This window comes from Aquila chrysaetos, chromosome 3, assembly GCF_900496995.4.
Source record: "Aquila chrysaetos chrysaetos chromosome 3, bAquChr1.4, whole genome shotgun sequence".
Lineage (NCBI taxonomy): Eukaryota > Metazoa > Chordata > Aves > Accipitriformes > Accipitridae > Aquila > Aquila chrysaetos.
The window spans coordinates 75,390,528-75,413,970 of NC_044006.1; the positions used below are offsets into that span (position 1 = coordinate 75,390,528).

General features: G+C 44.9%; 1 protein-coding gene across 1 annotated transcript in view; it reads left to right on the forward strand.

Annotated features, from left to right (window-relative positions):
• Nucleotides 1-6,889: 6,889 nt before the first annotated feature.
• LOC115339543 (vasoactive intestinal polypeptide receptor) overlaps nt 6,890-23,443 on the forward strand; it is a 122,189-nt gene continuing 105,635 nt past the window's right edge. The window contains exon 1 of the mRNA XM_030009683.1: nt 6,890-7,022. Within this exon, the coding sequence (XP_029865543.1) occupies nt 6,966-7,022 (57 nt within the window). The 5' untranslated portion in view covers nt 6,890-6,965. The remainder of the gene's footprint in view (nt 7,023-23,443) is intronic.

A 23,443-nucleotide genomic window follows, 5' to 3' on the forward strand; every position in this document is an offset into this window, starting at 1 on the left:
GTGGTCAACTTGCCTTAGATTCCTCCTAAGGCCACACCACACTGAACTGTGCTGCTGTGCCAACCGGGTAGCTAGCTCAGAAGTCTCTGTGCTTCACAGAACATAGCTACGAGACAAACACGGACCATCAAGAACTGCTCCTCTGAATCTCAGAATAACCAAAGTCACTAAACTCCTTGGGTGGGATTCAACTCCAGATCCAGCCACCTGAATCTCGATGTTGACACATAGCTGTCTAAAGTCCCGCAGCAGTCAGCGGAGAGCTGGAGAACAATCCGGCTCATCTTGCACAGACATTTGGTTTGCTGAGTATCTCTTGAGGCTCCATTGACTTGAGGCTCCATTCACCTCCTAGTCATAAAACCAAGCAGATGGAGCTCATCATTCATCGCAAGAGGGAAGGAGTCTTCCAATGCTCCCTTGCTCTCACGGTTCTTATCTGAACCATTTGCAATGCCACAGCAGTGCTCTGGATGGTTGGCCTCACAGCCAGGAATAACATTTCTGCTCCAAGGGCAGCGGTCTTCATGGCTGAAGGTTTGCCTTTAAGGAGCCTTTGTGGATGACATCTACTTAAGAAGCAAGGTGTTTATACTTGGAGCAAATTCAAAGAGGAAGGTAAATGGAGGAAAGATGATTTACAGAGGAGGTATTTAGAATTAGGATCACAGTTAAGGTAGGAGAATGGAAAGTACATGTTCTCAAAAAAACAGCTTTTTCTGGTGGGCAAACTCAGGCATGGCAAATGATGTTTGCTGGATTTGTGCATAAACTAAAAGTTGTGTGATAATTAGATTCCTCTGTCTTAATCAAAGCTTGTAATTTTTCTCTGTGTTCCTTTCCTTAACAGTCTCATTTACTGAGATCCTAAAGTTTATCTCTTTTGCTCTACTCACAGAAAAAAAAGTGTATAAATAACAGTGACAGGTTGAAGACCTCAATAATCATTTATACAACAGACTAGAGGATTTAGTTGCACCTATGCTTATGCTCACAGTGCTGCTAGTCAAAGTGTGGTTAGTACCACTCAAAGATCATAACTTTTAAAAGGACAATACCCTGTTTATATATTCTTCAGCCAGAAAAAACTAAGAACAGGCCAGGAAACAGTGTTGTAACCTACAACCTATCGCACTGACAGTATTGCCTCACTGAGACTGAGTCCACCTTCTCTATCTTGTATTTTACTAATACCATAAGCTTGACAGAATAAAACCTTTTTTTTCAACTTTAGTACAGCACAGTATGATCCTGACCTACAACTGAAGCCTGCAGGCACTAAAAAAATACAGATATAAAAATTAATAGTAATTGTTAATAACCTCATAGTGCAATACCGCTTGAATAAAAGGTAAGTATGATCTATATTCAGAGGATTAGACCTCCAGATGGTAAAAAAACCCCAAGAAAATCCATGGGATAGGATAGGATAGGATAGGATAGGATAGGATACAACTGATTTACACCAGCTGGCCTATCCCAGTAGTTCTGGCTTGTGCAATTGCTCTTGTGGAACCATTAAATCAAGTGTGTTTTTTCTATGTTCAGTCTCATCATTCATTCACTGAAACAACTGGTTAGTGTTTCAGTTGTTTTAACTTTTCTGGTTTTGATAGTTATATGTAAGCTATAAAAGGGGTTCACAATATATATTTTATGGACTGTTCATAAAGCTGACAACTGTATAAAAATACATTAGACAGCTCGTTTCAGTTTTAGCACCTTGTTTATCTTCCTTCACTTTTGAATGCTTTTTCACCATAACATGATATCTCCCCGTACGCACATGAAATATTTTTTATTGAAGTGCCATGGCCTTGATTCTTAACTCTTTTTGCTGGGCTTGGTACAGAGTAATCTGATTTGTGAATGGTGAGGTCAGAGATAATTCTGGCTGGGTTGGATGTTTGAAGCCCTAGCTACACTGAATGAGACCTCATCAGCTGTTTACATCTGCCAAGAAAATCATTCAGCAAAGAGGTTTTAGGGATATAGGCTGACTTCAAGTGGTGACTGTAGATGTCTACCTATGAACACCTACATTTCATGCTTGTCATAAGGAATCCCTTTAGTTAGCGGAGATCTAGTCAATGTAGTCAATAGAGTCCAGGCTACAAGTCACTTCATCCCAAAGGATGCAAAATAGATTAGATAAAATGTGCTCAGGTGGCAATACTTAAATTCTAATCATCCACAATTAAATAAACTGCATCCATTCGCTAAGCTTAGAAGGGATTGATAAAGCCCATACTCCTGCTCCTCTCAGGCCATCATAGTTCATTCAGCTGCCCTGTCCTGAGCCCATCTTCCTTGAAAGGCATCCAGTCGTTATGCAAAAACACAGAGAGATGGAGAACACTAAACAGAGTGGAGTTCGCTAGGATCATTAATCACCTCCATTAATTTGAGGGGTTTGCAGGTCTCATTCCTCTTTCAAATTTTCCTGCTTTCATCTAACAGCCATTGCCTTATGCTATCCTTTTTTTTTTCTACTGAATTGTCATTTAGTACCTAACATCTTCTCGTGAAGCTGCTTAAATTTACATAAGTCACCCGCCAAATTTCATTAATAAATTGGAGAACAAAATATTTCACATTCTCCATTCCTGGTTTTTCTCTGCAGACTGGATGTAAGACTCTGATGTAAGAAAGATCTCTCTTGTTGCAATTAAAGACTTGGAAAGTAACTTCGGCTAAGTGTCCCAGCAGGTTTACAGACAAGATGTCCTACTGGATCTGATCAGTCACTCGTATCTGTGGACACCTGTACTTCTTGGCAGAAATGGGTACACAGATCAACAAACATAATTTTGAAAATTAAGGCTGCTAAATTCATATATTCTTTATGACATTGGAGTAGGAGGCTGCACTGGATAAATATTTGGAGTAAATTGAGAGATGTCTCTGTATAGTAGCGGAACGATGCTGGTTAAACCAGCTCAAGGCCTGGTCCAATGCATTCATAATAAATCAGGGGAGACCTATAAAAAGAAATCCAGGGGGAGAGCTGGAATAAAAAACCACCTTAGGTCCAGCAAATCTGAAAGTCTTCTTCTACTGATTGGTAAATAAGGAGACTTAAAACACAGGAAACCACCAATTGTTTATGCTACATTTTGCAAATAATGAAGTCCTGTAGGTGGATGTAATTGTCGTGTTTACAAAACAACACAGTAAATGTTTTCTTGCCTCTAATCCCAATGCAAATAATACATAGAAATATATTTCACAGTTTGTTTATGTAATGTGATGCTATTACTTTATTTAAATAAAGTCATAAAGTGGAAAGCAGAGCAGATGCACTGTGTTGGGTTTGGAGAGAAAACTAAATGGGGAGCATAACCCCAAGGGCACAGAACAGCAAATCCAGCCTTCAGTGAACTGCCGCATGAATCAGCTCTCAAATATTGTCCTTCTAGACACTACTGTTAATAGTCTTTGTATTTCTGATTGCCAGGGGCAGAGAGGAAAATAACACAGACAGGAAACAACCCGGTTGCTTTTATTTACCTCTACTATTACTCTCCACCAAAATTTCTTACATTCACATATTTTCCCAAGCAATATCCAGAAAGATAAGCCATTTTGTGATGGATGCCTCGCTCAGATGTCAATTACTTTTAAGGAAGAGGGTTAAATCATGGTAATGAGGTAAGGCAGCCACCAAGAAGATGCACGAGCCCAAGACAGTAATCACTGAAGTAACTGTGCTGCTACTGATGTGAAGAGGAATTAGATCAAGACTTTCTTGAATTGGTCATGACTGAGATGAGAAAAAAGTGCCTTCTGGTCTGCTACCTCAATCTATTAGCGCAGAGCCTGTCCAACACCAAGCAGCTACTACCCTCCCAACCTCACATCAAAATCCTGAAGCCCAGTAAAATCTTTTGCAGAGCTATGTCGAATGAAAACCCAGCGGGGCAAGTACCAACCAGCAGCGCTGCAGAATAGAAGCTGAACTTCAGTGTAGTTTAATGGAAAGTGAAGCAAATAATAAGCAAAATCTTCCACAACTTAGCCAATTGAATTATGCAGAGATAGGCTCAAAACAGAACCGTCCTTTGGGGGGAATACATCTTGGTATTATAATACATCAGTAAGTCAGCTTAATACTTAGGAATGCTCCTGTCCCAATCCACCTGAGGCAAAAAGTGAAGGTTTAAATGATGACCATCACTATGCCACTCCATAAAACCACAGTGCACCAATGTTTTGGATCCTTCTGGCTCCCGTCCTTGTGTCAGAGAGGATACACAGGGACAAGAACGGGTACAGAAGAGGGCAAAAAGGATGCCAAAGGTATGGCATGGGCTCCAGGAGAGAGAGCGTGGGGCTTTTCAGCCTGCAAAAGAGGGACTGATACAAAATCTTTAGCCACATGGAGAAGGGAATGCGTGTTCACTGGTACTGGTAGCGTAAGTTTGGGGCCATGGGATGAAATGAGCAGGAGGTGGGTTCAAATCGAACACAAAAGCTGCTCCCGGCACCATGGGGTTTGCCTGATGCCTACAGAACATCGGACTAGCCGGACCCGCTTCCAGTGCAGTCCACAGGGCAAAATGTACCATTCGAAAGTGGTTGAGACTTTTCCTGTAAAAGCACTGTCATGAGACACAAAACCTTCAGATTGACTCTCTGCAAAGAGGCTGAAGAACAACATCTGCCAATACCTTTGCCTCTCCCTCCCAGAGAAATCTGTCTTTGACAGGCTACTTGAAAGCATTCAGGCAGCATGAATAAATGAAATAAGCAAACACAAAGTGGCTATTATTAGCGGCGAGATGCAGTGACTAGCTAATCGGCCATTCCCCTGTCATTTTACGATCCGAACTGAGCTTTATATAGCTTTGTTGCGTGCTCAAATTGTGGTACAATTAATTGATGTAATTAACATCTTGTCCCTCTTTTTACACTGGTGATTATAAGCCACTGTCAGGCCTACAATGAAAAGCAGGAGATAGGACTGGGATTTTTCGTATTAAATGCAAGAGAAAAGGGAAAAAGGTCTTTCTGATACCAACAAAAGCACAGGTCTTTCCGTAAAGGGTAAAGGAAGGGGGGGAGAGGGGAAATACTAAACTGTTTTTTCTCACCCTTTGCATGTTATCTTTAAAAAGTGAATGGTTTAGTGATTTGTTGACAAGAGCTAGAGACTGGATATAACTTTAGGATTTTAACCATTAAGCCCTTTCCCTAAAAATGGCAGGTTTCCTGGTCATGTCAGTAAGTTAAACAGCCTGGAATTAGGGAGCTGTCTCCAGGGCCTCCCAAACACAAGGATTTTGTTTTCTCTCCTTGGCAGGTGGTTTAAAAGACAACAAATCTGTCCATCTGTTTGAGCTTGAAAATCTAGCAGGATTGGGGAGAACAGAACAGCAAGGAGGATATTTTCCTTACTGTTACTTTTATTTATAGGACTTGTTTGGGTTTTCATGCTAAAGCAAGCCTATACCTGTGGTTTCTCTTGAGTTGAAAAGAGCATTGCCCTTAATACTAAATGAATGTTCCACACTGTGTTGGAGAGGGGCAGGATTTCCACGTTTGTTTCAAAAATGCAGGTCAATCTGGTCTTGAGCTATTCTTCCAAAATGAGCGAGCCAGAAATGTCGTGTTACAGACCCGCACCACAGAACTTTTCTCTCTTTTTCTGGGGAGAAGGACAGAGAGAGGACATACAGATTAACTGAATCGGGTTGGGATTTGCAGGCTTTGGTCCTCCTAACCGCTTCTCACCAAGCAGCTATTTCAGAGGAAGCCATACGCCCCAACCAACCGTTCCTCTCCTTTTCCAGCAGTGCTGGGTCGCTTTCCCAGTACAACTCAACCTACTTGTAGAGCTCACAGCAATACTGGGCCATCTCCTGTGCATCTACCTACCACCCCTATTAACAAGAGCATTTCCCATCACCCTCCTCAGTGTCTCTCAGGGCTGGACGCAGCAGGGAGCCCCAGGTGAGATGCTTTTGCACTGTGGATCTGCAAGCTTCTTGCTCTGGAGCTGGAGGAATCCCGTGGTGACTGCATTGGCTGTGGGGGTGAAAATGGAAAATCAAGCTTTGCTGATTTCCTCAGCCTTGGTTTCTCTCCACCGCATTGCAATGTTTTAAAAAATGTAAAAAAAAAAAAAAAAAAAAAAAAAGTGAAAAGGTGATTAGCAAAGGAAGAAAAAAGGAAAGAAAAAAGGAAAAAAAAGGGGGGGGAGGGGGAAGCAGAAAAGGGAGGGTAAGGGTGAAGAGGTATAAAAAGTGGGAGAGGGGCAAAAAGGGGAAAATGGAGAAAAAGGGTGAAATGGAAGAAGAAAAGAAAAGAGGGGATAGAAGGGGAAAAAGGGAAACAAAGACAAAAAGGGAAGTGGGAGGAAAAGGGAAAATGGTGAAAAGGAAACATGGGAAATGGGAGAGAAAGTTGGAAGAAAGGGGGAAGAGAGGAAGAAAGGGGAAGAGAGGAAGAAGGGGAAAGAGAAAAAAGGGAAGAGAAAGAAAAAAAAAGAAAAAAAAGAGAAAGGAAAAAATGAAAAGGGGGGGGTGGGAAGAGGCGAAGGAAGAAAAGGAGAAAGGAAGGGGAAAGAAGGAAAACCGGGAGAAGAAGAGAAGGGAAAATTAATAAAGGGGGAAAAAAAGAAGGGGCAAAGCGGGGGGAGAAACCAGGTGAGACGAGAGAGAAGAAAGCGGGGAAGGAAGGAAAAGCCACCCCGTGAAGCGCAGCCTCCCCCCCGGTACCTGGGGGGGGCGGGAGGCGGTGCCGGCCCGCCCCGCACAGGGAGGCGGCTCGGGGGGGGGGGGGACGGCCGGCTTCGGTGGAGCGGAGCCGGTGTTGCCGCCTCCCTCCCTCCCTCCTTCCTTCTTTCTCTCCCTCCTTCTTCTCCTCTCCCTCCCTGGATGCGCTCAGGCCGGCGGCGGGAGCGGAGCGTCCCGCTGCCCGCGGAGGTGCCGGTGGTTCGCGGCTCCCGGTCGGGTTCGGGCGGCATGGAGAACGCGGGGCTGGGAGTCGTGGTGCCGCTGCTCGGTTGCCTTCTCTCCGCGGTGAGTGTTGCCCGTGGGAGCGGTTTTCCTCCTTTCCTTCCCCGGTCCTTGGCGCTCGGGGTTTATCGGTTGAGCCTCGGGCAAACTTTGGGCAACTTTGAAAGTGCTGTTTGGTTTAAGGCAGGTGTATCTTTGGTGGTTTGCCTTTCCTGATAATCTGGGAAACGGCAGTCACTTTGTGTTCAAGGTTTTTCTTTCTTTTCGTGCAAGGTTTTTCTTTTCGTGCAAGGTTTTTCTTTTCCTGCGAGCTTTTTCTTTTCGTGCGAGGTTTTCCTTTTCGTGCGAGGTTTTTCTTTGCGTTCGAGGTACGCTCCGTCTTCGGGAGCGTGAGGAGCTCTTGAGCGCGAGGAGCTCTTGAGCTGGAGGAATTCGGGTTTGGGGGTTTTCAGCGTTTTATTTCGGGACTGGCTCTTCGTTTCGTTGTCGGTCAGGTTTGCAGCCTGGCTTTTGGTTCGCTTTGGTTTCTCTTCGGGAGCTTGATCGTTTCGTGCAAAGCTTCCCCCCCCAAAAAAAAAAAACAACCTAGGGATAACGGGTTGAAAATTCCCAGAGGGGATTCAGCAGCAGGGCAGGGGGGCTCGGGTGGAAGAAGAACTGCCCATGAGGAGTTCAGCAAAGTGCTGCTCTCTGACACTAAAACCTCATGTGGATGCACTGTTTGAGGAAATAGCAGAAGCTGGGAGCAAAGGATGTGTTTTCTGGCTGCTGTGTCCTTTCTGCTTATAATTTCCATGCTTGCAGGTCCCTGATTGGGGCAGTGCTGTTTCCTCCCCCGCCGCAGATGGCTCGTAGCACAGCGTAGAATTAGCAAACGGGATTGTTTCTCCTGGCGATGTGTCGGGGTGCGCGCACACACGCACACGTGCATGCAAAAGCTAATTCTCTGCGCAGCCAGCGCAGGCACGGGGTTCTGCACATTGCACTGAAGCTTTGTTCTTGCAGCTTGTTTCCTTGCGGCGTCTGATTTCTAGCGAGACCGTTTTTATCCGGCAGGCTGGGGGGTGGAGGGAGAGATTGGGTGCTGGCTGCGGCTGAGTTTCCCCTCTTACTTCTAATCTTCTCCCACACTTGTTTTCTCTCTTTGGAAGGTGAGGTTGTCTCGCCAGCATCCTGTGGGGTTGAGTGGGGTTGCCCACAGGAACTAGGTTGTGCCACTGGTACCTGGTTGCAAGTCGTTTCTGTTTGCTCTGCTTGGCTGGTGACAGCGGCTCACTCGAAGCTGCTCTGATCCCCAGCAAGCAGAGTCAGACCAACCAAGCTGAGCCTCAGAGAGTGGAAGGTAACCCAGATTTGTCACTGCATCACTTGTCTCTCCTTTCTTGCCCCTTGTCCCTTAAGAAATGAGATAAATGGACTTATTTCAAATTTTTTGGCTGTCACCGTGAGCCACCCAGGCATCTGCATCACCAAAGACTTTCTTTGAGGAAGAACAGGCTGGGAAAATGGATTAAAGTATTAAAAAAATGACCAGGCAATTAGTTCCTGGAATTCTACAGACTTTGCTTTAGGGAAGATCCAAAATAGCTCATGTCCGGGACTGGAGCTGGGGAAACGAGAAGGGGACAGTGCTCCCATCAGCTGCTGGAGCTGCTCCAACTCTCATTTCCACTGCAGCCCATGGCAAAAATCCCATTTCTTTGAACATTGTTGGCATGAAGAGGTCCTCTGGGGCCAGATCCTGCAGAGAGTTAAGTCACGTAGTCTGCTGAAGTTCGACATGCAAGTGGTGGCAGGATCAGGTCCTTACACTGGTGCTCTTGGGTTGATCGTTGCTCTCAATAAGCACAAAGCCCTAAAGCTTTGGGACAACGGCAGGGCACAGCCTGGGTGCAATCCTGTACTGGTTCCTTTTCAACCCTTTTATTATCTCGTTGTTTTGTACTTTATCTCACTTCCTTGCCCTTGGTTTAGTGGAACTGTTGGTTGCTTTCTCATTCTTTCATTGTGTTAACGTTCCTGGGATCTGGTTCATACTAGTGGGTTAAAGAGATTCACGTGCTCCTTATCAGCTCTCATCTGCAAGGTGACTAATACTGAAGTGCCTCAATGCTAGAGAAAATCCCTGTTGGTTTTGTTTCTCAGTTTAAACCTGGGGTTTGGTGCTCATTTTTAAAGCAAAAGTGACTCTGCAATTGTAAGAACCTGGCTCTGGGACCTACAGTGGCTCAGCAGAATTTTTTTTTCTTATAATTCATTGTGATAATTTTTATTGGCATGTCCTTGGAAAAACTCTGAACGAGAACGATTGGCTGATCAAGAAGTTCAGCGCTATAAAACTGTTGCAGCCATGTGGTTTCTAATTGCTGTTATAAACTTCACCTCGGCCTCTCATGATCTACAAATGCGGAAAAAAGGAAATTGGGCAAATCTCATTTGCTGTAGTTCATCAGACCATGCTCACTAGAGACCTGCCTCCTGCAATGGCCAGCTTTTAACAATTTGAAAAGTGCTGAAGTTGGGGGGCGGGGGGCATGGTATAAATCCAGAATAATCCCTATTAGGTTCTAGTGGGTTGGTTTACCTCTTTAGGGATGTAACTAAGATAATTTGGCCTGGAGAGCTACAAGTTGGACTTTTTTTTTTTTTTTTTTTTCCAGTGTGTGTCTAGTAAATGAGATGTGAATAATTCAAAGCGGTTGGTGGATTCTACATGCCTTCAGACTGCAAGCTTGTTGAATTAGCCAGATCTGTCCAGCTGGTGTAATCTGTGCTTTTCTGCAGAGTTTTATTCTGTTCCAGCCATGAAGTAGATGCATGATGGAAAGGAATAAAAAACTCGGATCTGATCCTTTAGCAGTCTGAGTGTAAATGCTGGAAACAGGATCATTGTAAAAAGATCAGTTAAATTTAAGCTCACGGGACAACCACTTCAGCCGTATCTGCAGCTCTTTCATCCTGTCATTGACTGAGAAGTTAGATAAATACATTTAAACCAAAATAATCAATGTTTTTGACAAAGAGGCAGGGTACTCACTAGAATCCTGTAGCCTAATTCCTGCATCCAGCACAAAGATTCTTTAGCAACGACAAGTTGTGTTTAACAAAGGCCTTGCTACAAAACCTCAGTGTGTTACTGGGTGTACAATTTATTAAATTTATACATGTATAAATGCATGACTGACTTTATTTAAAGCCACCTAGGAGAACCAGTTGCCCAACCCTGTATCTGGGTAGCTGGGAAAGTCTCACTGCCTCTCTATAATGTTGAAAGTTTTCAGAGTACATATTTTCAGCAGTACATGTATTTTAGAAGCTCTTATTTAGGGCATAACAAGGCAAAAGAGCAAAATAGGCAAAAAAACCAGTATCTGAGGAAAAAAAATCCTGTGTGGAATATTTAAGGCTGTTTCCAACAGCGTATTGCTGCAGCCCACCAGCATGTCAGCAGGGGGGTTCGCACCACAATTATCACACCCTCCCCTCAGCCAAGAGGTCTGTCTCCAGCAAGCAAACTCCAGAAAAGCAGACAGGAGGGGAATCGTGATGTATCGAAAAAGGAGATGAATCCACCAGGGTGTTTTTTAGAGAGAGGGATAGTTGCCAAATATTCAGCATCAGGAGGCAGATGGGACCATGGACAGAGAAAGCTGCCTGGCTTGTGATTTTGGGGGTGTGCGCGTATTTCCCCCTTTTTCTAGCACTTTAAAAATGCTCTGGTTCAAACTCCTTCCTGTTGTAATGTCAGCAGTGGTGTGACAGCCAGAGGGTTGCACCAGATAAAAATGCAAAGTAGGGTGTGCTGTGTTTTGTGCTAATTCCGTCCGGTGCTGACTTGTGAGGCTCCCGTGCCATCTTGTTCTTCTTTCCACTGTTTCATGGTGGCGTGACTTTGCTGAGTGGTATTTGTCTCTTTTCACTTGTATATCCAAGGAGGGGTCATGGTGGTTGATGGATGCAAAGCAGGGAGGTGCTCTGCGCATTTTGCAAATGGGCGAGTGGGGCATGAGTAAGTGATGGGACCCGTGTCGTGAAAGAGGTGTTTCAGCTCTCCCGAGGCACCAACAGCAAGGCTGCCTTGGAAATGGCAAACGTACAAAGTTACTATTATTTTTCAGGGCGGAAAGGATAGCTTTTTATCTTTACCAGATGGTCTCCAGCAGAAAGAACTGGAAAGACTGGTGTCTTGTCAAAATCAATCTTCCACTTGCCACATTGTATGCTGACTTACTCTGGTAGGACTGGGAAGTTACCTGGTATTTGGGCTAACTTGTAGACCCAAATGTTTGTTGGAGATGAAGAAGAGAAGGAAGAGGGACAGGAAGGGTCTCTCCCCATTCAGCATCAAGTGTCCCATTTATCGGCAGTCTGAGGAAGGGCACCAGACACTGCATAGATCAATGAGACCCGAGACGAGATGATTCTTTTTTAAGTCAGACCTGAGCGCGCTTGGAGGGTATTTGTCACGCTCTGCATGGCATCTGTGGCTCAAATTCAGGAAAGGAGTCAAATTATCTGTGCAGAATAAAAACCATTACCCAAATTTTGATGAGGAGCGGGATTTTGCTTGCTTTCATGAGCACAGTAGGTCACGTCCTGCCCTCAGACCACGTCAGCCACGAGTGTGGCAGTGTCATTTCACCGCTGCGAATGGGATCGCTGCTGCATCATGCTGGCTCAGTCGAAATGGACATGTGGTTTTCCAATGCCTGGGAAAGGTGTGATTAAATATAGCTCCATTCTCTGGCCTCATCAACTTTCTCTCTTCTGTATTGGAAAGAAGAGGAAAATCTTCCGTAAGAACCAAAATCTAGGAAATGTAGCCAAGAAAAATCCTCAGTCATGGGCCAAAAACATAGACAAACTGGGTCGGAGATGCCTGGAGACCCCAGAGCAGGAGGGAGCTGGAGTTCTGGCCAAGCAGGTGGGATGGAAGAGCATGGACAGACAGACAGGGAGGCAGGCAGGTCAGAAGCTCCTGCTCCGTCTGTGAGACTTGCCAAGCCTGCCCGTGCCATGGCACTGATTTGTCCTCCTGTCCTGTGCAGCCGGGCAGGGTTTCCCTCAATGAGCGCTGAGCGCTTGCCATTTCACTGCTCCCTCCCTTCCACGCTCCCAGATGTTTTCCAGAAGTCACGAGCTCTCATGGCTTCGTTTGGGTAGGAACCGAGCCAAGAGGGGAGATGTCTTTACCTCTGAAAATGAGATCCCAAGAGGACTGCAGTGGAAGAAAAATCAGACCCTTTGATTCGAGGTACGAGAGGGGCAGTGAAGCGATGCCAGCCATCAGACTGGCCTCCATCCAGAGCTAACACAGCTAACGCCATGGCAGGGAGGTCTCGTGCATGGCTGGGGAAGGCTGTTCACCAGCTGAGCGGTCTTCTTGTTACTGTTCCCTTTTGGAGTGACCTGCAGCTTGCTTGGCTTCCTGCCTGACCACCAGGGATTTCTCTGGGATGATTTGTTTTTCCAGGCACGGGCTTCACCTTTCACGTTACAAGACCCGTAACGCAGGGAGAGTTCATTCCTCAGTACTCAGAAAGGGCTTTGGGGGAGATTGGAGAAAAAGATGGGATCCCCAATGCCACTAGTTGCTGGATGCTTCTTGCATCACTATATAGCCCTTTTAGTTGTTGAATGGGGGGGGGAATACCAGACTTCTTCAGCAGTGGGTTTTTAGAAAACCTAAAGGCTTCTGGAAATGTAAAGAAAAGTGCAAAGTTTCTTTCTCGTAAGGATGTTGTTAATAAAGTACAAAGATTTTCTGTCCTGAAACTTCAGCTTTATTAGAAGCATCTACTGCCTAGTAGCTTTGCTACAAATTGCTTTTAAAGTGCTTAGCCTCATGCGTAAACCCTAATGAGGGAAGAGCTATAATAGCAAGAGCGCTTATGTTTACTAATTGCCAATCTGCACAAATATAAATAGCCGATGTGAACACAGCTTGACCTGCTGGAAGCAAGCAGGTAAGGTTAAGAGACGGAAGCAGGTGCAATATTTCTTTGCTGTTACGGTCCTTGCCTCCGATATTCTTTTCCCCACTCATCCGTCAGTCGTGCGGATGCAAGGCAGATGCAGTGCCCTGAAGTCAGTGCATCCCTGGTATGAAGTTAGCATAGGTGACATCAGAACTCGGTTCAGTAATTTTTAGATGGTTGGTTTATAAAGTGAATTTAGGGACGTTTTTGTGCGCAGGGATACGTGTTGTGGGTTGCTTAAGGCTGGAAGACACACATTAGTGCTGCTTTACTGGCGGTTTATTGTGCCAGATTTTATCTACAGCGCTAACTTTTATATATATACTATTTCTAGGACTTAAAGACTTATTTTAGCTTCTAAGCTGAATTTGAGAGACCCTGATGTACTTTACATAAAGTCGCTTTTCCAGTCAACTGAAACAGTGGATGTTAACAGCCTTAAACTCCTCAATTAGTCACATTAGGTGGCTTTCTCACCCCCAGGGCAGTCACTAACCATCCATTTCACTGTTTGCACTGCTGGGAGATGGAGACTTACACTTCTGTCGTTTGCCTTTAAATTCAAGTGTTAGAACTCAGTTAGTGTTATTTTCTGATTCAGAACCAAATCGACATTCTTTTTTGATGCATTTCACTAGTGGGCCAGAGAACAGACACAGTGATACCGTTTTGTTAAACTCTTCTGGATGTTGCACCTGGGCTTCATTGATTTGCATTGATTTAAAGTCGAGAAGAGACCAAAGGAACTGAATACAGAGACCCCAACTTTCTGTTTGCTGAGCCTCCATCCCCATGATCCCCTTCTTGCTTTTGCAGCAGGCTCAGGGATGTTCCTACTCCTGACAGTTGGGAAGCTGAGTATGAGCTCCGCATTTTTTTAATCTTCATCCCTGTGAAATTGCATCTCATCAAGAGGGAAGGGAAAAAAAAAAAATCTATTTAAATACAATTCTTGTCTGGAGGGGAAAATATCAATACTTTGTGTCTCCTTCGTAAAGCTGAAATCTATTGGGTGTCTTTTAAAAAGATGTTTCTTCGAGGCTCCAACCTTGGTTCTGTGTTTAACAGATGTTTCAATTAATACCTGGTGATCTGTAACATCACAACCAACATCTGAGCAGCGAGTGTCTCCAGGGCCCTTATAAATGTCATTGTCTATCACAGCTAATCGGTCTCTGAGCTTCCTTGCAGGTGACCTCGGCGTGGGATTCACCTGGCAGATTAGGACACCTACGTTTCGGCATTTCTGTGTAGGTGTCTACGGGTGACCCAGAAGGTCTGAGCTCCCGCTGTGGTCAGCAGCGTTGTCAGGTTCGGATCGGCTGCTGGCGTTCAGGCACCTCAGGCCATTGGAGATGCAGGAAAATATCCCGTTGTCCCACGTCATCCCTTTTTGGAGAGCGTAGCCCCTGCAGGTGCTGCGTTATCTGCCAGCCCCACATGGATGCTAGGAACACAGAAATTAAAGTCATCTCAAATGGCACCACATCCCTCCGTTGTGCACCTTTTTGAACCCTCATTGACTGCAGTGGCAGGTCAGTCCTTAGGTAGACACCTACATTTAGAGATCTTAAGCTGCAAGCTGAATCCCTCCCCAGGTTTCTCCTGTGTTGTGTAAGAATGAAAAAAAGAAGAAAACCTGCTCATGCTGAGCTTTTCCCTGCAGCCTGCTTTATTCATTACTGGAAAGCAGCTTTTATTTCATCTTTCCTAAGTGGCCAGACTGCTGCAGTTCAAACTTTAAGGAACGCATCCCTTTGCAAGGCAAAAAGGAAACAAAATTAAATATACTGAATGTGATGCCCACCCCTCCAAAAAAAATCTGTAACAACTCTGGACGTTTGCAACAAAATGAAAAGCTGCTTCAATGCTGACGCTCAGCATTTTTATGCACTCAGCTTGGAAACAGCCAGAATCCAAATCCTGTTGGAGATTATACCTCTTCCACCTTTATTTTGCCGTAGCCAAATTCAACTCCTACTTTAAGTGAATGTAGTGATTATTTTTATAGCTTCTTTCCCATTACAGACCCCTAGCCATTTATCAGGGGAGGGGTGAACCCATTTAGAAAGTTCATCCCATTCGTGGCAATGTGGAACATATGTACTTGCTTTTTTTTTTTTTTTTTTAAAAATCACCTTTCAGAACTCTCAGGAGTTTGCTGAGCAGAAATTAAACCCCACTGCGCTGGCAGATGTGCTTTCTTGCAGAGGGAGGGAGTGAATGAAATCCTCCCCAGGACAGTTCAGCCCTCACTGGAAGGAAAACTGCTCAGCCGTGGAGCTGCAGCAGCGCTAGCTGATGGGGTTGCATATATCCTGCTGCTAAAGCCACTTCGTCCTCTTCGCCATCAGTGTTTGGGCTCAATCCTGAGCTGTGCCCGGTAATTCTGGGCTGGTTTTTTTTCCCTGTAATTTGGGGCTAGTAATTTGGGACGTTTCAGCAAGGAATGCCAAGAGGTATGGCTGCTTTCTTGCCCTTGCTGAGTCCTGCCATGTGCTGGGAGCTCCACGGAGGGGTGATGGAACCCCTCTTCCAGCCTTGGGCTGGTTGGGGACCCTTTCTCTGGGGAGGTCACAGGGTTTTTCTGTTGGCCTAGGGTCATTTCAGAGCAAGGTGCAGGTGCAAAAGACCCAACACTGAAACAAACCGCTTGTTTCCTGCAGTGTCTGCATCCATCTATTTGATTATTTTTTATTTGCATCCTGGCTCTTAAGCATAATTAGGCTTTTCCAGCTTTTTTCACAATAGAACCAGGTTTTCTTTTTGCTTGACATACTCAAAGGCAGAGAAAAAGGCTGCTGCTGAGATGGTTCCCAGCTTCACAGGGCACCGAAAGGAGGCCAAACGCTACGTGAAGAATTACTGATGTGCTCAAGTGTCGACTGCTCAGCTGCTTGCATTTGGGGAATAACATTAAACACGGCTGCAGAGCTGTGTAGGTCTCAGCTATGCCATGCACTTAATTCCAGTGCTGCAATGATTCCTCGCAAAGAATTTTCCCACCCCTTCTGTTTTGCTCCACTCGCTGACTCTTGTTGTACAGTTTCCTTTTTGCACAGTTTCTCTGTGCAAAGCTTTTTGCTTTGCAGCTGGGGCATGGGCTGTGGTTTTGGGTGCAGGAATTCTTGTTCTTTCAACCTCTCCGCACATTTTCTTTTGCAGCACCATTTGCAGCAAAATTAAACTTCGTTCCTCCTTGCCTCGCTCTTTCCTCCCTCCCCTGGGAAGTCATACACGTTTCAGCAAGCAGTATGTCAAAGGCTTATCTTCAGGCTGTTTGTGTATAATGCAGATGAGGCAAGGTTTGTCAAGAGAAATAACAGCTTGTATTGGAACAACTGAAATATATCTACTTTTATATATATTTTTATATATATTTATAAATATAAAATAAAAATATATACTTTCAGGCAGAGCAATGCTTTCTGAGGTCTGAAAAAGAAACAAAGCTGAGTAGCAATTGCTCTGGGTTTAGCCTGAAGATGTTTATCAGTGGGACAACACGAAAGAAAAGCATGCTGGTTGGAGATAGTGGCTTATTGCAAACCCATCGCTACCATCCTTCTGTCTTATAGACCTACAACGTATCTCCGAAAGCCAAGCCCACAAATTAACATTCATGGTTCTGCTGGGCATTAAAAACCTCAAACTCAGCGGAGACATTGACTTTTATGACATGCCACAGTTTTCTTCATGTCTCGCCACCTGTTAGTTTCTTGCTGTTGCAGAGGTGATAACTTTTGCCTACCCCTGCAGTCCTACAAGGTCTGATGGTCCTACCAGCTCCTCCCTGGCTAAGTGATTTGTCTGCTCTGCAGGTGCTAATTACTCTTTTTTTCTGTAATAAACAAACTTTACTAAACTCAGAACAGCTATTTCACACCGATGGGTAGCATGAAGTTTCCTGAGTTTCAGAGTTAAAGAGCTTCAAAAGCTTTTTTTCTATCTCTAACTGTAGTAGTCAGTCTAATAAAAAAGTATTATGTCCTATATATCAGTAGTCAATCATGGCTATAATAGCACTTAATAAAACTGCGGTGTGAGATGTTACTTTCAGAGATCCATTCATCTTGGTCCCTAGGTCTTTCGGAGACGCTAGGTTGGATGTCTCTTAGTGGCTGAAATTGTGCTGGAACTACGTGAGTTAACCTATAATTAAATTTAAATGCCATGAGGAAGAGACTCCTAGTGTTGGCGTATGTATTTGTGCCTTCCACCTTGACCGTTGTTTTCATTTGGATTTTACAAGCTTGGGGATATAAGGGAGGAACAACCTTTCTGTTTCCTTGAGATCTCTGCCAACGTAGGGCTCCTATTGTATTCATACAGTTACTTACCTTCCACTTCTTAAAGTTCACTTTTTTTGCTGTGCTCCTTTGACTAGGAAGCTGTTCCCTGAGCCAGACAGCTCTGGTGGTTAAACTGTGTTAGCCAAGCCCTGATGGTTTTGTAGATGGAAGAGAAATTAAAAGTTGGAGCTTGCTGCCTTGGGTCTACTTGACCTGAGCTTCAGAAATGTCTTAAGGGACCAATAAGCATCTGGAAATATTTTGAAACCTAGCTATAAAGCTGAAGCTTTGGTTGTCTGTTCAAATTTTTTCGCTACGTATTGTTGTTACAGGGAGATAACACAGAGCCTGGATTTATTGAAGGCACACCTTCCAGAAACACTAAATTCAGCTGTGGAAGAATAGCTAAGTAAAAGGCTGAGTAAAGGTTGCAGTTTTCTAAAGGCGAGACACCTAATGTGCTCAACAGCACTGTATTTACTCTTTGGAAAAAGAGATGCAGAAGGGAAAAGAGTCCAAGTGGCTGTTGCCAGCTGTGATGGAAGCCTCAGGGACCAGCCAGGACCTGATCCCAGCATGGTATTTGCCCGGGGGTATGGTGAGGACTGGATCGAGGGAGAGGAGAAGGTTAGAGTACTGTGTGGAAGGGCAGCAGGGACCAACAGGCAAGAGAAACAGGAGGGCAGCAGTCATCAGCTCCAGCTGCAGAGGGGTTAGGGACCGCAGCCTTTAGGTAGATCCTTTGTGGAGCAATCCCACAACTGAGCTGAATCTCTTGTGCGGTTTGGTCACTGGGTTGGCTGATCCCACCGGGATCGCTGCCGTCTAGAAGCATCCCAGAGCTGTTAGGGACAGCCCGTGTTGGGAATGCTGAGCAGCCTAGGTAGGTGCAGTTGTCTCTCCTGTACTGCCTTCTTCTAGCACGTTTTTTTCTCTGCATATTGCTCTAATAGTGTATTTCTCCTCCTGTTCCTCTCTGCTGCAGATCTGACGGGATTTGTTACTACACAATTGAAATCATCATCATAATAAAACGGCAACTGTGTCTTTGATTCAGGCTTGCTTTCTTCCCCACTATGGGACTGCTGAAAAGTCGAGTCTCTGTTTAAGGGCTATTAAAATGCTTGGTAGGTTGGTGCCCCTCTACTTGGTAATTATTTCTTCTCTGCCACTTTATCACTCAAGCTTCCTGCGCTGTCAGCTCTGGAAACAAAGTGTTAAATATATATTGCAGCCCTGGGAGGAGACCCCAACCAGTCAGAGCACAACGCACCTAAAAATAAGTGCTTTTTTCCCTTGCAGACTAGCCCGGGGAGAAGTACAGGCAAGGAACAGTGTCCACTGGGGTAACTGTGAGTAGAAGGAGATGAACCAATAAATTCAGCTGCAGTTGGGCAGGGACAGTGGTTCAGGCACAGGATGAAGCTGAGAAGCTCTTAGGTCAGTTCCAGGCTCTGTACAGGAACCTTCTGCCAGGGGTGATCTTGCAGCTGAATGCCTACAACCCAATCTGGAAATGAGAAAAATCTACTTCCTTGACTTGCCTTCTACTTACTTCTTTTCACAGTTGTCTGCCTACATCATAAAGACCTCACAATTAGTGTTTGGCTAGATTAGCCTTGCAAATCGATGTCACGGGGATGATGTGGTTACCCCGTACACATGCGCTTGTGATAATGTCAGAGAATGGAAGCATCTTCTAAAGTAAGGGGCTAGTGCAGGTGCAGGAGTGTTTGTACGCTCGACGGGATTGAATTTGGCTGGGTGTAGGAAGGTTTGTAGCAGTGAGGGGAGTGAGATGTGAGAACAGCCTGCCAAGAGCAGCACTGAGAGCTAGAAACCCAACTTCTTTTGTGATGGAGCTTGGCCTGTTTCTGAAAGGGATGTGTTGTCTGTCACAGGGACTGCCTCAGAAGGAGCCTTCCTGTATGAGGGGTATGTTACTCAACTGCTATGCAAGGAGGGCGATTGGTGTAATACTGTTCACAATGCAGTGCTCGCCCTCCTGCTTAAGGAAAAACTTAGCAAAACCACCTTTAGAAGGAACCAGGTGTTATTGCAGCATGGATCTACCTGTCGGTGCAGGAACAGGAGGTTGGCCGGGCTTGGAGACACATCCCTGTTTGAGTTTGAGACTGGTGAGAGGAGCAGATGGAAACGGATCATCTTGGAAAGCTACTGGTTTGTTGAGAGATGGCCAAGGTCTCTCTAGGGTTTCATATAGTCTCCCCAGTGTTGCAGCTTTGCCAGTTCACCGGTGGGCAGGTCCCACGGATGATGTCTCTTTTGGCAGTCTTCCCCTCGGTCTCTTCTTTTGGAAGGCATGTGCGAGTGCGTTTGGGCCCAGAGCAGGACACGTTCCCGTTGCAGGAAACTCAAAGCCAACTGGAGGACCTTGCGTGTGACAGCGGTCACTTCTCTCTCCCACCGTTACTCCTTGTTTCAAGGGATCCCTCCACAGCGGACTCGGGCCTTCCTGTGCCAGCCAACAGCGTCATCATTCAGGCTGTCGTGGAGATCATGGCCGTGAAGGGAAAAAAGTGTTTTATTAGGGAGCAGAGACAGGGAGAAGTTTTCATCAGGATGACCCTGGCCATGTGCTCGGTGTTCAGCCAGGGGCTGGGTTGACAGTCCCAGCACGGTGTTTCACAGAGCAGATGCGGTCTGTTTCTCGTAAATCTTTCGTTTCAGAGGGGAGGGAGAGGGGGATTAATATTTTTGATTGCTCTCATATGAGCAATAGGGAGTTCCCAGATTCTTCACGCCGTACTAAAATAACAACCGCAAGTTTAAAAAAAGGTGCTTCTCTCCAGAAAAGATGCGGTCAGCCGTCTCCAACTGCACATGCCCAGGGACATGAGCTGCTTACAAGGGGTGAGCGATTGTGCGAGAGGGAGAGAAATTTAAAATCGATACTGTACACCGACAGTGAGGTGTACAGTGGGGAAACCGTTATACTTCTGCACAGCTCACCCAGTTAGTGGCTGCAGCTGACGTCTAAGTGTGGGGTGCGTGGTTACTGTGAAATGAGATTTAATTGATCTTAAGATAGAAAGAACCTTCACTGATCTTTTCACATTAGACCTTGCTGACGGTTTGACTTCCAAATGTATTTCCCTTAACAAAAACCCTAACCTTTTACTTAAGGAATATTTTCAGGAACTGGGGTTTTTGCGTGTAAAGTTGCGTGGGGTGAGGGAGATATTTATTCTTGGGGATTTTAATTCTTGATTGATGGGGGAGAAAAAATAGAGTAACTTTTCCCTTTTTTTTTTCTCATCAAGAAACTGGAAATGTTCACAAGTTCTGAGTTATTTTTCTTGACAGAAGAGTGAATAAAGAAAAAAACCTTGCTTTTTATGGATTTTTTTTAAACTTTCTTTTTCAGGCCAGAAAATGGCCAGAATGTGCCACACCTTTAAATGGTGGCACAGCCATTTCTGGGAAGGAGGGAAATACCACTTCCCTGATATGCAGGTTGGAAGACTGACACACTCAGAGAAGGGATAATGACCTGTATTTTAGATCATAGATCAGATAGTGGAAAAGTTTCAGTTTGGAAAGCAGTTTGGTCACAACTATTAGTTTGAAGCATATTCAGTCTTAGAGTCTGGGGATCTCTAACATTTCAACAGCAGCAGATTTAATTGGGGAAGAAAATTTCCAGGCCTGGAAATACAGTATTGGACTAAGTCTAGAGTTTAAAGGTATTTAAGAATCTAAGAAAGTCCTGACCACTGAGAGCAGGGGTTTGGTGTCTCCTGTGGAATATATCGGGGTACCCCCAAGTTATGTTTTCCTGCAAAAGGGTGGCATTTAAATGGTGGGACTGAAAGCAGCACATCTGAGTGTCAGGAGGGAGAGGGTAGGAGGAACTGCAAGGGTAAAACTGCATTTTCTTAATTATGTGGGAGACATTTGGAGAACCAAGTGTCTGTTCTTGGGTTTGTCCAGGAGATGGTTATTTCAGGCTCTGGAATCCAGTACCTTGTGGCTGCAATGGTCTTACTGGAGCTAAAAATAGAGTAACTTTCCTAATTGAAGTAGTATCTGATCTCCTTTCTGTCTGTAAGAAAAATGCAGCTGAGTTCCTGTGACAGTGCTATTCTGATGGAAAGTCCCACAGGATCGTTGCAAACAGCATGGGTTCAAGACCTCAGTTCTAGCATCTGCCTCAACGTCCCTTTCCCTAGCAGGAGCTGGCACTGAAAACAGAAAGATAAAAGCGTGCCGACACTCGGTCACATACTCATTCGGCCCTAGGAATTTAAGTAATAGTTGTGCTTGGGAAAATCCTACCCTGCAGTTACCATCCTCAGCCAGAATAAATCAGCTTAGCTTCGCTGATGTTAACATTGCTGTGCCGTGCCGTCTGAGGATCTGAGTTTAATGCTCATGAAAATTGGTACGAGAGCAACCCTGGAAGGCTGAAACCCAAACGCAGCACAGGCAACAGCAGTCCTCCCTGTGACCCAGAGGCTGTGGCACATGAGATGTTCCTCAGGGAACACCTCAAGGTGGGTGGGTGGCACAGCTTGTGTGACCCATCCTTGCCCACATCATGACCCGTGAATTTTGTCATCACCGTATGGAGAGGCCTCTGGCAAAATAAGAGGACTCTGGCAACGAGCCTGGATGATAGCGCTTGGGGAGAAAAGAGGTCCTTAACCAGTGGGGTGGGATGATGGGGTGTATCTGCTAGGAATGGGTCAGGCGTATGGTTTCAGCCTTTGGCCTGAGGGCACTTTTGAGACAGTGGGAAACCTTTCAGGTGTCTGTGAAGATAAATAACAGCACAGCCAAGGAGTTGGTATTAAATGTACAGAGATTCTTTGCTTCCATAGGGAATTTCCGGGAGTCAGCAAATTAAAACAAGAGTGAACTCCAGGAGGTTCAGCCAGAGAGAGCGAGCTTTTGTATATACCTTTTTATAGACACTCTGTATGTCCTATATAGATTTTTCTGGTCCGTAAGTGGGGTGAGGAGAGCTCACATGGGGCAGCCTCCAAAGGGTTACACATAGTTTAGCAGAGTGAGTTTGCTGCACAGGCTGGCTGGAGAATGGGGAACAGGATGCCAGAGGTTTCCACGTTTCTTTTGTAATCAGTTAAGTGTTCTCACTCTGATAAGCAAAGTATGATTTTAATTAAAAAGCCATTCCAGCTGGATTTAATTTTTATGCCATTGAAGAGGCAAATTACTGTGGATATAAAGAGAAAAAAAAATATGATGGTCTTCTCATTCCAAAGATTTTTAATCCACAGTGGCTTGGATCCCAGGTCAGGGGTAATTTCCCTACTCCTTGGAAAAAGTGTTGGGATTTTTTTCTCCCATCTCCTCAGTGGAAGGATCAGTAAGATATCCCTGTTTTGACTTCAGATATTAAGGAGTTAATTGTGCCATCCTATGGAGCTGCTGCACTCGGGGAGCCAACCTTGACCTTTGTCGCCTTTTAAACAATGGCTTTTCAGAGAAGAGCTGTACGTTTTGATGTACTCTGATGCTGAGGAAAGCACTTCACTCTATTTTCTATCCCTTTCATATGCTGCATTTAATTTTGTGGAGCAAAGCCTGGAGCTGATGCTGGGCTAAATCTAAGGGACATTTAGCAATGTTTATAGAAAATGGATGTGCACTTAGAAGAAAAAAAGATGTTCTTCTGTTCACTTACTTTGCTTTAGTCTTATCTGGTCATGCTGTTTAGCTGGGGCATGAGATGCTGCTGTCAAATAACTCTAGTAACAGCTGTCTGATAGCAACTTGGATCACCAAGGGTATGAATGACACATATCTTTCCCAAAGGCTGATGTACAAAAAGAGCAACTGGACCAAAAATGCAGCAAGGTGATCAACACCATCCAGACCTCTCAAAGCTCTTGCAGATTTATTTTTTTAAGTTTTTATTATTATTATTATTATTATTATTATTATTATTATTATTATTTCATTTATTCATCCACAAGAGTATTTCCAGTCCATATAATCACAATTATTATCTGGACTCTCGCTGCAAATAAATGGGGCAGGATCGTTGAGTTTCATTTTCCTAAAGCACTTTGCAAGGCTCAGTTTTGGACGTGTAGCTGGACAGGCGTGCTGGGAGCACGCAGCAGCGGATGGCTCCTTGCCCAGGTTGGGAAAGCCGTGGAGGAAGAACGCTCCCTCCTCGCCTGCGGTCTTGTGAGCATGTAAAGCACATCAATTACAAGTGACA